The sequence below is a fragment of the Pleuronectes platessa genome, chromosome 12, assembly GCF_947347685.1.
Source record: "Pleuronectes platessa chromosome 12, fPlePla1.1, whole genome shotgun sequence".
In the NCBI taxonomy this organism is placed as follows: Eukaryota; Metazoa; Chordata; class Actinopteri; order Pleuronectiformes; family Pleuronectidae; genus Pleuronectes; species Pleuronectes platessa.
This window is the reverse complement of record NC_070637.1, coordinates 11,731,339-11,745,372: the sequence shown is the minus strand read 5'-3', so window position 1 is coordinate 11,745,372 and position 14,034 is coordinate 11,731,339. Positions and strand designations below refer to the sequence as shown.

The window sequence follows — 14,034 nt, the reverse complement described above, 5'->3', positions numbered from 1 at the left end:
GGCTATATTTTACTCTCGTATCATTTTTCTAAAAAGGTATTTTGGAAAGAAAATAGAGAGAAATATTAGACCCCTTTGAACTGTAGGTACAGGGAATGTATTTTTTATTTTTCTGCACTGTGATTTTACCATATATACTGTAATTTATTCAAGGGTTCTCGGGGCCAAATTTTCTAACTTCGAGAAGGAGCTAAAAGGCAGATGGTGTTTAAAACTATCTTGAAAATGCAAACTAAACACATCAAATTGTTGAGCGACTTGTAGGCAGCTCGAATACAGATGGAGCCCCAGCTCTAATTGCACACATACAGACGCACGCTTCAGGTGATTAGCAGAGGATTCTGGGTGTGCTTTTTTGTTCTCTTTATAGCTATATGAAGTTCAAAGCAAACTCCTGGTAACTACTTGGTTGCGGCACAAGTTGTGTTTCAGTGTATTGTTAGAGTTTTAATCAGAGGGGGATTTCTGCATTGTCTGCCACCGTCTGAGTATGTCCTCCCGCTGTTCTATTAAGAGAGTACATGTTTTTTAGAAAATGCCGTAGTGTATCATTTGTGTTTGCTTCTATTTTATTTTCATCCACTTTCCCCAAGCCTACGCTATCTAGGGCAGTGGTCAGCAGTTTTAATCAATTTTCCAAACACAGGAGCACTAGAGCAGTCAGGAAATCCCAGCAGGACAGTGGGGGAATGGACACAGCAATAATAATAACACAAATCTAATCTGAATTATGCTCTAAAGAGATTAGATCAGAATAATCCAGAGAATAAACACAAACGGGGGCGGAGGGGGAGGCCGCTTGTGATCAAATGCAGGGAGCTGCGTCGCCCGTGTGTTATGTTTTTGTTCCCGACGGTGGGATTTGTGGAAAATTGTGTTAGATTGTGGGTGTAGGAGTGTTTATTTTGGGAAATGAAGCTGTCTGAAGCTCAAAGAGTTGCTATTATTAAAGTTGAGTAAAACGCTTCCCATTCCCTCCTCAAAGACATGGAGAGCTCCCCCTACGTGTGATGGATTCCAGAACATTTTCTTTCGTCTCACAGCCAAACCGAATGAAACAATTTCCAAATGGGATCCAGATTTATTCAAATGAACCATCACACGAAAGACAAAGACCTCAGAAGCTCATTGGGGTAGGTAAACTCTTCTCCTGCCCCATTAAGAAAAGAAAAGATAGAGTAAAGGGTGTTCGCCTGAGACTCAATTCTGATTGCACATCCAAATGCAAAATAAGTACATCAATGGATTCAGTTTAGCTAGAAAGTATAGACAATATTTTAGCACATACTGTAGAGTAGAGTCACTCTGATTTTATGCCCCAAGAAGAGGAGCCACAACTTTGTTTGAAATTAAAAGACTATTTTGACATTTTAGGGAAGTCAGTTTCAACTTCACTGTGACAAAACTCTGATAAATCAATGCCTGTGGCCTAATAATTCCCTGTCGTGTATGTAAAATACAAAAACGACACATAAAACCACAACTTTTCAATGTTACATCCCTGTCTGTGAATGGATTAGGCCAAAACAATTCTAATTAGTTAATTAGTAGCGCCAAGCTACCTGTATTCCTCTGCTTCCAGTGTTTGTGTTAAGCTAAACTAAACACCTGCTGCCTCTTCCTGCATATTTAGGGCACAGACATGACAGGGGTATTGATCTGCTCATCTAACTCTCTGCAAATAAAAGCGTATTTTCGATTGACGTCTTTACCGGTGACAACAAGCCATCTACTGCACAACCATGTGTACAGCTCTAATCTGTGATAACGCTTGATCTGCTCTGTTTACTGCAGGGTCTCTGCCGTGGCCTGTGCCGGTGCTGGCTCCGTGCGCCCGAGGGTTCAGGGATCAGAGCGGACAGGACCGGAGCAGACCTTGAGGTCAGCGTCAGCCTTTCTGCTGAGCAGGCTATTGTCCGGCAGCTGCGTGGCCGCAACACTACAGGTCTATTCAGAGTCTATTCAGCAGCTTCGGCTAAGTGCAATAGAAGACCCCGGCCTATTGTCTGGTGCCACGTCTGTTTGAGCTTCGCCAGAGAGCTCACTTCATCTCCCAGCGAGTTCAGAGAAACAGTTAAGTCTCCGTGAATGGGGGCGTATTTACAGCAGTAAAAAAGACACGTTGAACACATTCAGACCAACTCTTACTCTCAAACAGGGAGATGCTTGACCTCTGTGACCCCTGCAGAATGTCAAACCACACTGTATGACCTCTGTTTGCTTCCCAGCATGACCATGAAACATACAAAGATAGAAACAGAAACGTTCTAAAGGATGAGGCGGGGAAAGAAGAATCTCCACAACACTTGTCATCTAGATTCAAGGCAAACAACCTAGTAGCATTATCACCTTTCATTTATTTTAGGAAACATGTCTCTGTTTGCATTACTCTTCTGTCGCGATGATGTATGAAATAAGTCATGAACTAATTAAAACATTGTGATGCAAAAACAAGAGACAGGTGGCGCTGCTTGGAAGTTAGCTAGGTGCAAAGAATTGGGTGTAAGTGTATGATTATGCACAGAAAATGGCCATATCACACTCTCTATAAAAAAAGAAGCCATCTGGAGACATCATCACTTCTATGTGCAGAATTAAGTCAGAGTGCAATGACTTTCTCGTTTTAAGTGTCTCCAAAGAGCCCCGTTATTACCTAAGCAGAATGCAAATGTGCTTAGGGCCAATTAAAGGTTGAGCCAATACCAATGTAAGCCCATAAAAATCCGCCCTTCCACAATCATTCAGCAATATGACTCATGGGTGAGATTGGAACACCGGCCTGTAAATGTGTCACGATTATGACTTTGTGCTTAAAATGAACGCAGGAGCTGAGTATATCATTCCCACGGCGCTGGAGCTGAGCCACGCATATGTTAGTGTCAGCGCTTCTAATGAGATAAATAGACTTGTGATAGTACTTATTAGAGCACCATACGTGGCAGGTAAAAGCAAGGGCCCCAGGGTGGATGAAAGCCAGTTAAATGTCTCATTTTAGAGACCCCCACCCCCACACCCCCCACCCCCTCCTATCAAGAGGTATTTAGGAGAGAGGGGGGGATTGCTTTTTTTTTTGTTTGTGGAGACAGACGCCCTCATCCAGGATGTCTCTGTGTAATTACACGCCACAGAAGACCTTCATTCCTCTCCTCTTCACGGGGAGAAGATGAAAGACAAGAGAGATAGAGGCATGTAATCGCTCCTCTGACTCTGAGAGGGAGAGAGGAGGTGAGGGACACAGAGAATAGGAGGACAAAAGGATGTTGAGAGGTGGTGGGGTATTAATAAACCTCCTCCGTCTCTTGTTTACAGAGTCTCTCCCTCTCTCTCACACACACACACACACACACTGGAAGAGGCTTTCATTATTCTCAGAGTTGCCCGCACTTTGCCTCGGGACAGATGTGTAAATTGTTGTGCTAATGTAAGGTCCACTGCTGAGAGCTTTAGAGGGAAGGAGATTTACACACTCCGCACCACTGTATAACTGTCACTCACAAGCTCATGCCCACAGGAGCATGAAGAGGGCGGCGGGAGCGACGGCATCTCAGCGCACACACACACACACACACACACACACACTTGCACACACACAAACTCTGGTGCTGACAGAGGTGTGGGTGGAGCTTGACATCCACCTAAAAACGTAACATTTCCTGTTGCGGTTCATAGTGTCCTTGTTAAAATCAAACTAAACCCCCCCTCACCTCGTCACTAAGGGCTTAAGAGCAGCAGTGAAGTTACAATCTATCACTGCTCCACTGCTCAACTCCCATATCTTTCCATTACAGGCCTTATTTACTCTCAAGGGCACAGAGTTGAGCACCAGAAAGGTACCAGGCTGCTAATGATCTCCTGTTGCTTCTGAGGATATGTTGACCTAATAATCTTTGTGTTGTCTTTATTCGTTTGGTAACATCTGTTGTTCCAAAGCAGCAAAGTGCTCGTCATACGTCTGAGAGTCATGTGAGAACAGATCAAGACGCAAAAGGATATATCATGAGATAGAAAACACACGCTACCACAGGGAAAACACGGGAATATTTATGGTATGCCGCCCCAGTAATCATGATGATAATAATAATACATATATTAGCTGATAATGAAAATACTCAATATTTTATATATTCTTCTTTTGTTTTTTATTTCTTTTTGTTTTATGGTCACATCCCTACCAAGCCGCCATGACACCAGGTGACAGACCGTTTCCTGTCTGTCTGTCTGTCGAATGGCGCCAAAGGCCTCTGAGGGCTACAAACCACCCATCTGCCCAGGAATCTGCCGGCCCGTCTGTCAGTCTGTCTCTCCACAGGTTCGTCTGTCGGTCCCTACGTGATCCATGTTTCTTTTAATAAGCAGTTGAAGAGGAGGGCAGGGGCTGGCTTCAGCGTGAAGGTTGAAGCTATACAGAGAGACACCGCTCAGTGTTTAATGACCCACTATAACTATACCTATTCATCTCCCATGGCAGAGCAGTGAAACGCCATGTGAACGGCACACTGCTGAAGATATTGCATAACGCTCTATGCCTAATCCAGTTTGAAAACATACTACATGAAACATGTTGCCTCTCATGTATGAAAGCCTCCCTCTGACACAAAATGGCTCAGGGATCCTTCAGTGCAAGTGACGTAATCTGGAAGGAAATGGCAGAGAGTGCAAAAACAAAAATGCGGCAATCACCGTCTCCGCTTAAAATAATCACGCACAAATTTTAAGCTCTCTATCGATCTATTCGTGATCGATAAACATCTATAATGCCTCCCTTTGTTTTTGCAACACGCTTTCCACTCCTGCTGTATTTACACACACACACAAACACACATCTTGCCGCTGAGAGGATTGTAGGCAAGTGAAGCTGTGCTACAGCAGCGACGGAGTCAGAGCAGAGACACCCAGAGTTAATGAACCCTCACCAGTCAGCATGGCTGTCCATCTGCTTTCATAATCCCCATAAACAGCAGGCCAGGGGCTCTGCCCAACCAGCTAGACACACACACACACACACAAAACACTGTATATCGTCATCCCAAATATTCTGTATGACAAATGAGGACTGTACATGTCCCTGTGTATGTGTGTGTCTGTGTGTGTAAAGCATTGGGTGTTGTCCGGTGGAGGAGGGCGGGGGCTGATGTGTCCATTATAGTGCCTGTGTGCCTTAACCCAGCTCACCAGCTAATCTAAGCGGAATGGCGGGGTGAGGTGAGCATGAGGTCGGCTGTTGAGCCCATCTGGTCAGCAGCAGGTAAGAGGCTTGAAACGTACACCCGCTGACACACTTGATGTACGCGTGAGCTCATACACTTAAATCTAACCTTAATTACATGCAGGTACATCTGCCACATTAGACCAGACCTCGTCCCACTACTTTGCACATGGCACTCATTTAAAGCGACTCCTAACTCTTCAGCGACTTGTGTCGCCACATACACCTGGCATGGCGGACGTACCAGGTGGACAAAACAGGTTTTCCTTTTGTGCAATCAGTATGGCTGCCAGAGAGAGAGAGAGAGAGAGAGAGAGGGTCCTGTACGAGGGCTGTTTGCTGAATGAGACTGGGAGTGTGACCCAACTGTGACCCATGCAGAAAAGGGAGTAATACCTATACGGCTGACTTCCCATCAGCGTGCACCCATCACACACCCATGCCAAGCGGAGACTGCGCCAAGAGGAGCCTGTCAGCCCTTAATTAAGACCCGCATCCAAGGCAGAAAGAGAGAATCTTTACTTGTGTGTTTGTATGCTCCTAGTCAAAGCCTCTGGAGGGGAAACAAGAATTAAGTCCTGGAGCTGGAGACGGGCAGAGGAATTAAAGGGTGGACGAGGGCAGATCTCATTCTTGCACTCTTCTCTTTGCTGTGTTTGCAATCCAGGAGGGTACAAGCATAAACTGGGATTATGGCCCCTACTGTGCGTGTTTGTATGTGTCTGCATGTGTTTTCGGGATGAAGCTTGATAATGAGCCGCAGAACCATTTCCTTTAGCGCGATCTTTGAAGCTCAAACTGGAAAGGAAAGGCAAAGCAACAAATGAGAGGGTGGAAGAGGAATAGAAAGAGAAGGTACAGAGAGGAGAAGGACAGAATAGGTCAGGACTTGACCTGGTTGACCTCTGAATAAGTGGCTCAGTTACTGACGAGGGACAATGAGCTTAAGAGACAAACATGGGGATTTAACTTAGCGACAGTAACTACATTAAATAACACTGCATCACACTGCTGACATGCAGCCAAGCACTCACTTAACCCCCCCCCCCCCCCCCCCCCCAAAATCAACACAAACTCACAGATATGCTCATTAAGCATCAATCGGCTTGATTTAAAACACAGGGAAAAAAAGAAGAGTGCACGTTGTTTGAGGGTCCTGCTGTTGCCTAGCTGCCTGCCATGCAAACAGAAGGAAGCGGGATCATTTCCGTCTCCTCTCTCTCTCCGGCAGAGATACGTGCACGTATACGCTCAATACGCCCGCATCTCCGGGGAGGTCCGTGTGTCATTCCCCTACTTTAGACACACCAGCTGCTCCGTGTGTGTGCTCTGCAATGTTAAGGGCCCCTTCCCACCTCGCACAAGCCCCCGGTGGCACCCACATCCACTTACACGCAGGCATGACAAAGCTTCCCCTCGCTCCCCTCCTTTACCTACCCCTCGACAACCCAAACACCCCCCACATTCATGAGTACCCCGAGGACAGATGGGACCCTAATAAGCGTTACACTCAGAGGGATAGGATTCTTCACAGTGGCTTCTAAAGAGCAATTCCCAAACTCCACCGGAGAGCTGGCTGGGAGACGGGGAAAAAATGATGGACTGAATAAGATATGGATGACAGAGGTTGGCATAAGCGAAACTATGAAGCTATAAATACGCCTGATGAGACTATCAAGAGATTGAAGGAAGGGGAAATAGAGGCAAGTGGAGGCAATTTATTAATGATGATGTGGGGGCATGTAGCTTTATGCACCAAATTCATAAAAATAAGACAGAATAACGCCGTCGTCTGCTCCAATGCAGTACATCCCTTCTCCTGGTGGGAAAGTATATTATTGACACACTTTGGGGGAGAATCTTCCGCTGGTTAGGCAGGCCCACATGACCCTGCACTCAGATACAAACACACACAAACACAGGCATTAACAGATCGGCTGCGGTCTAAGCTGAGTGGACTTGGCTCAACTGCCTTTTGAAGACAAAAAAGCCTCCGCTAAGAAGATGAGGGGGAATCTACATGGCCTGAAAAACCTCCCTTTTAAGACGAGGACACACGCAGAGTGCTGGACCACGGCACAGCCAATCAAGTGCTGACACTGCCTCTGATCCACGGGCCTCGCCGCAACTACTTTTACTAAGTGTGTGTGTGTGTGTGTGTGTGTGTGTGTGTGTGTGTGTGTGTGTGTGTGTGTGTGTGTGTGTGTGTGTGTGTGTGTGTGTGTGTGTGTGTGTGTGTGTGGGTGTGTGTGCGCGTCTATAGGGGGGTTTATTCAGGATCTGGCTTGACCCCCTGTAGTGAATCCTGATCCTATTGGTCACGATTGCTCAGAGTGCTGCTGAGATCTTAAATGAAAATTCCTTCACTCGCTCACTCCTCCCAAGTCACCCAGCAGGTCTTCAGCCATTATACACGGGAATTCTACCTCTTCATCAGAGGATGTGGCCGCACTTTGCATTTCTGTGATTGTGAGAGTGTGTGGGTGGGTGTGGGTGTGTGTGCGTGTGTGTGTATGATGTCACTGAGCATCTTAGCACATCAATCATCAAGTGATTTTTAAGCTAAAACAAGCAGATGTGATCTTTTCCTATTCATGGGTGGTTATGCAACAGTAACACACCTCTGAAGAAGCAAACACACACACTTGTGTAAGTTTGGACGGTGTAAATGAGTGAGTGTGTGTGTGTTCTGCTGCTACCACCCCCCTTACCACAACACAAAAGGGGAAGAAAAAGCTCCTTTTCATCTAAAGCACAATGGAACCCCACTGAGGTTTTCTTCCTGTTTCCCTGTCTGCTCCACCCATCTCCCCCCAAAGGGGCAGGATGGAGGGGCAGGGGGTACCCCGTCCTGCAGGCCCAGCAGCAACTTCAGCTCCCATCTGCCACCGAAACTCTCCCTCCTCCACCACGGGTTTATCCATCTATCCATCCCCCTTCTCTCACTCCAGACTCCGGCTTCTTTCTTTAACTTGTTAGCCATTTCAAAACCCAAGCCAAAACTCTGTATTCATTCGGAAGCATCGCCTTCAAGGGAATTAAATGAATTATATAATTATTACAAAAAACTGACTTTGACCTTGGTATAAACAGCTTGGTCAAAAAAAAAAAAATTCCGAACCTCAATGGCTTTAAATTATTGGATTAAATTGAAATATTCCTTTACTTTATTTCATGCAGGCAGCAGAGACCATCTGGTGTGAGTTTAACAAAACATTTTTAACCAGAGTCGCTGATGATAATTATGTACAGATTTTTTTGTTATATTCCTTTTGAATAACATTCACACTGAAATAGCTGCCGTGCTCTGCAGTATTGATTAAATCATTATCCACCTGCATTCTGAACACCTCGGGAGCAGATTTTCTTTGCAGAAAGAAAATAATGACCGGTGCTAAAAATGATATTCATCTCAGGTCTGCCAATCTCCGCTCGAAACTTTCTGCTGCTGCTAATTCCTCTTTCCATTCTTCTACAGTCAGCGCCCTCCTCCATTTACCTTGCTGTTTGGCGCAGATTTATGGTCCAATCTAACATGAACAATATTGGCAAAGCATTAAACATGTCTACTCTTAATACTGTTAGCTCTCTCCATCGATAAGAGCCTTAATAAAAACATCCCCCAAGTGGATTTGTGTCTCTTTTCACTTTCCACCCTCTGCCTCCCTCCTCCAGAATATCCTTCTCTAACCACTGTTTCTTCTGCTGCTTTGCGAGTTTTAACCACGGCTCCTGCAGCACACATCGCTTGCCTTCTTCTCAGACTTTTCCACCTTTTTCTCCACCCATTCGCCATCTCATTCTCTGGCCTGTGCCAGAGGTTTTAATGATGCTTGAATGCCACTGACACTTGGAGTTTTTCTCTTCCCTCTTTTCTCATAAAGAATATTCAAAAGCCATGCCCTGAGATCAATCTGTCTGAAAGTGTCCCTCATGGATTCATTTCTCTTCCATCTTCTCTTTCTGGTCTCATTTTGCCTTCACTATCAGATGGATAACACTACCCTGTGTAACCCCTCTCCTTGTTTGGTGCACACACATCCTCTGCAACAGCCCCCAGCTGCAATTGTCACACTTGCTCTAACTGCCACTCTTTTATCTAGTCTATAAATGCCTATCTTTGCCCTAAAATCCTCCACTAACCCCAACAGCCACCCGGGTGAGTTACGCCAATGAGTGCCGAGCAGCTGTTCCCCTCCCACCTCCTTCTCCTCTGCTGTCAAGAATTTGAGCATCATAAGCACATTTTAAATATTAACAAAGACCACTTTGCACGTATGAATAATACAGCAGAGAGGGCAGTGGCTGGCCAGCGATCCCATCCCCTGCCGCCTGACGGCCATAAAACTAATGCACTGCTCCGGGACAGAATGTTGCCTGGTCGGGTCTGCCAGCAGGACCTGCCCGGGGAACTTGTCTGGCCCGTGGCCTTGCCCAAAGAGAGCTGCCTGTGTGTTTATTTATCACGGTGCCCAACCACCTGTCCACATCTCTGCAGATGCAACAGCCTGGCAGCACTTATGTTATGACTACATGTTTCAGAGCCACTTTAATCTAATCTGACATCTCAATCTGTTAAGGGTCTTTGAAGCCAAATCTGCTTTGTTGTTTGTTTGAGGCTAGCTTTGTCGCCACATTCCTTTCTTTCCGCGCATCGAAGAATCATATTTAATCCGTCCCATCTTCTGAGCGTGTCAGGAAAAGGGAAAATAATATTTCAGCAGCCTTTTACTTGTGTACACACATAATATTGAAAGATGTGAGCCTCCTTGAAGCCGCTGCACTGTTATACGGTAGTGAGGAGGATTCCCACACTTAACACAAATGAGACAAGAGTGTCCCCTTTCATCCAATCCTCACTGGGAGTGTCTGACATGCTATGCTCCCTAACTCTGAACACTCCGCTGCCTCTTCGCTACCCTCACCCTTACTCGGCTCCTGTCTTGACCTTCTGCTCAGGACCGTAGTGACCCCTTCCACACACACACACACATGCACCGAGTTCACTGGGCACCTGATGTTTTACAAACAGTGCACACACACACACACACACACACACTTCTCGTATATGTTGGTTTTCTCTCATTCCGAAGAAGTCATTAATAATGACACATGCCGAGACCGATAGTGGACGGCGGGATGGTTACTCCAGACAAGTGTTCCTGGCAGTCCTGGTAATTAATGTGTACATCAACACAGAAAAAGGAGCTCCACATTAGAAATGTGAGCTCAGCACATCCACAACACAGGCACAGACCGAGGCAGGAAGGTTGGGAGCGAGTGGGATACACAATGAGAGAGAGAGAGAGAGAGAGAGAGAGAGAGAGAGAGAGAGAGAGAGAGAGAGAGAGAGAGAGAGAGAGAGAGAAAGAAGATAAATGCAATCTGTCTGTCCCATCATGGATTTCCTAAATATATCTCTACTTTCTTCTCCTCGCCCAGACTGAAACTTTACTGGGGCACACTGAGCCATTGTCCCCGGGTGTCCCCCTCCTCCCTGTTTAACCCTGTTTATATCAACGTTTCTCATTTCTCATGCAAGGATTTCAGAGCAGTCCACAATTTTAATAAACGTAAGCTGCTTTTCTGCTCTGACTGTTTGGGGAATAATACATATAGGCTACACAAGGACCTTAGGTGGGGGGGGGGGGGTCTCATTGGCATTTGAAGAAGTGACCACCCAGACTAGGACAGAGGGTCCAGGTCCTTAAGTAAGATACAAAATGAGGTTCTGATTTATTTACTGGAGTGGCCTTTTAGCAGGGTTCGTGTGCTCAGTGTTGTCCACATTGTTCTCCTTTTCCTACTGTAAACAGACCTTAATCCACAATCCACTAAACCCTCAGATTTCTGCCTTGTATTTCATTCTGATCAGGAAGGGGGGGTTGTCCACGCTGGCCTGACACAGGGTCACACTAAGGCAAATCATTAATCTAACACTAGAGATGGGCAGTGTTACCTTGGTTGCCTGCAGGTCCTGCATAACATGGTCCATGTGTGCCAAGTGATTTCATGTGTTTGAGGGCTGCTGCCGGCTTTGATGGCATTAACACTGAGCAATCTACTGATAAAAGTCTGCTCTCATCAAAGCCTGCTCTCTTCAAACCAAAAACACTATGTGGAACAAAAATAATGATTTGAAAAAACGCATGAATGGTTTATGATCCACTGAGAGAGTTGACAAACAACGCGCACACCCACGCTTAAACCAAGCGGCGTTAGACGCTGTATCTCGCGTTGAGAAGAAAAATGAGAAGAATCTGTGGCGCCCTTGAAATGCTCTGTATTACTCTTAGCAAGACTTTGGCTTCTTCTGTTTTTGGAGAGGCCAAAAAGGCATGGGGCAAAACCTTAATTACTCCCTGCAGTAGAAAGGAGTGCTCAGAGCTCGGGTCTCCTCAAACGATGAAGACTTTGCTGACAGTAAAATAAGAGAAAAGCGCTGGTCAGCAGGTCAGCACTGTTACAGGTATATAGACCCACTGGTGCAATCCGAGGCTATTAAAAATTCCCATGGATCAAAAGTTATAGGATCTGATGGTAACTTCAAGACTGGATAATAAAAGTAAAAGTCCGATTTTTTATTTTTACTTGAGCTGGTCATGAATAAATAAATATATAAATAAATTCATAAATAACAGGTACTCTCCGTGCGTATGAGCGCACGCGTAATGTTTGTGTTTTGATAATATTGTGCCATGTCACACACGCGTAAAGTGTTTTCTTTGTACTCAACATTCATCTTTAATTTCCCGAAACTTACCACTGCCAGAGACGACATATCCGCCGACCAGGAGGAGGAGAACCAGAGGACCGACACCTGGGTCGCGCTGCATCCGAGCAGGAAGCATCTTTTCCGGCTACGCCGTTGCGAAAGGTCCCGGGGTTGGTCCGCACAGGGAAACCTGCGCTGCTCCTGACCCACCAAGGTGGCTCTCGTCCCCAAAATTACAATGTCTTTATCCCTGAATGGTTTTCCCAGGTCAGGCTTGAATACTAACGAGTCCAGTGATTGTTTTTCGTATGACGCTGTTCTGGTAAATAGTTCACTCTTCTGACTGTTGACGCAAACAGGCTCACAGCACATCCATCCCTGAGCGACTTGTCAGAGAACGATGAGACGGGCTGTAATTTCCGCCAGTAATCAAAGTTTGAAGAGGTCCGTGGGTGTCACACCGTGTGGATGTACAGGAACAAGTTGTCGGGACTATTCCTGGTGGATTTCATGTCCAGCTCGACTTGTGCCGCGCTTGACCGGGAACCATGAGCGCAAATAAAAGGTGTCACAAAAAGTCACCAAAAAGTTCCACGCATCGCTGCCGTTGAGGGATTCAATTAGACGCGGGAGTTCGATCCCCAGCAAACACAAACTTGACCATATAAAAGGCAGTAAACCACGGGGTGATGGTGTGAGAGAGAGCCGCGCACACTGCACACTGGACTCCCGAGTCCTGGTCTGCATGGGCCCCTGAGTGTCCTGTCTCGTCCCCCCTCCGTCCGCAAGGTGTAAACAAGAATCAACGCGGAGCACAACGCCAGCCTCCGGACTACCAGTCCCCGCCCGGCCAATCATACACCATCCTCCTCCTCTCTTCAGAGTGAGGGATGAACTAGAGAAGGTAAACTAGAGGCAAGCGAGGAGGAAATAGATGGGAGGGGAGAGACAGAAAACCCGGACCATAGATCGCCCAGCACCGCTGTGGATTCAGCAGGAACAGCCAAGGCTGATCTATAATCGTCTGGGAACAATGTCTATGTATAAATCTAGGAACTATCTAGGAACAAGGTTTATATATATTCACCTGAGAATAATCTAGAAATCTATAAAGTATCTCGGAACAAGTTTTAAATGATCTATCAATCTATCTATCTATCTATCTATCTATCTATCTATCTATCTATCTATCTATCTATCTATCTATCTATCTATCTATCTATCTATCTATCTATCTATCTATCTATCTATCTCTCTATCTGTTTATATCTATCTATCTATCTATCTATCTATCTATCTATCTATCTATCTATCTATCTATCTATCTATCTATCTATCTATCTATCCATATATACCTAGACATTCAATATAGCAACTGACATTGTCTTTCCTGCAGTTATATGCAGTCTGTGGACGGCTGTCTTGAGTGTGTAAAAGGAGTCCGTGCAGCACCAGTCTTTCTTTACGAGAGCATATTATTTCCTGTCAATCCATCCTCCCCTCACCCCTGGAACATATTTTTTACTCCAGGTGGCCACAAGAGAGCACCCTTTCATAAACGAGCCTGTCTCCAGTGAGGACACGAGCTGACTGGGTCTCCTGCAGCAAGTCTTCATTAACAAAGTCGTTTCCTGTCTGCCTGGATGGGGCTGATGGTTTGTGATTGGCGAGCGGACACCACAGGGGGCCATGATGGAGAGGTGATTATTGCTCTGGAGGTCAGGTGCTTTAATGTTGAATTGAGCAGATAAGAACAACTTTGAAAGTTCTCTATTAGTTTGACATTGGAAAGCCAGTGGTTTTAGATTTATTCTAATGCTGACTGAGTCATTGATTGCTCCACATTTCCAAATTAAAACAGCGCCTGAATGTATTCGATGTCGCCAAAGTTCCCTTCTCCTCAGGTGACCGTCCTTTATGTGTGTTGAGCCGTGGAGAAAATCACTAATCCTGCTAACTGCTAATTTCGTCTGCAGTTTATTACAAACACTGTTCTGTGAGCTGGGAAAGCGCCACTTCCCCTGCACCTAAGATTTCCCCCCATGAGACGCCTACACAGCATTAGATTATAGAGCAACAAATCTATGTTAATGCTTTCACTAAATGGGCATAT

General features: G+C 45.7%; 1 protein-coding gene across 1 annotated transcript in view; it reads right to left on the bottom strand.

Moving 5' to 3' along the window:
* unc5b (unc-5 netrin receptor B) overlaps positions 1-12,433 on the bottom strand; it is a 49,486-nt gene extending 37,053 nt beyond the window's left edge. The window contains exons 1-2 of the mRNA XM_053436915.1: positions 12,383-12,433; positions 11,970-12,066 (exon numbers count right to left, since the gene is read on the bottom strand). Coding sequence (XP_053292890.1) covers positions 11,970-12,066; positions 12,383-12,433 — 148 coding nt within the window. The remainder of the gene's footprint in view (positions 1-11,969; positions 12,067-12,382) is intronic.
* Between the last annotated feature and the right edge of the window lie 1,601 nt (positions 12,434-14,034).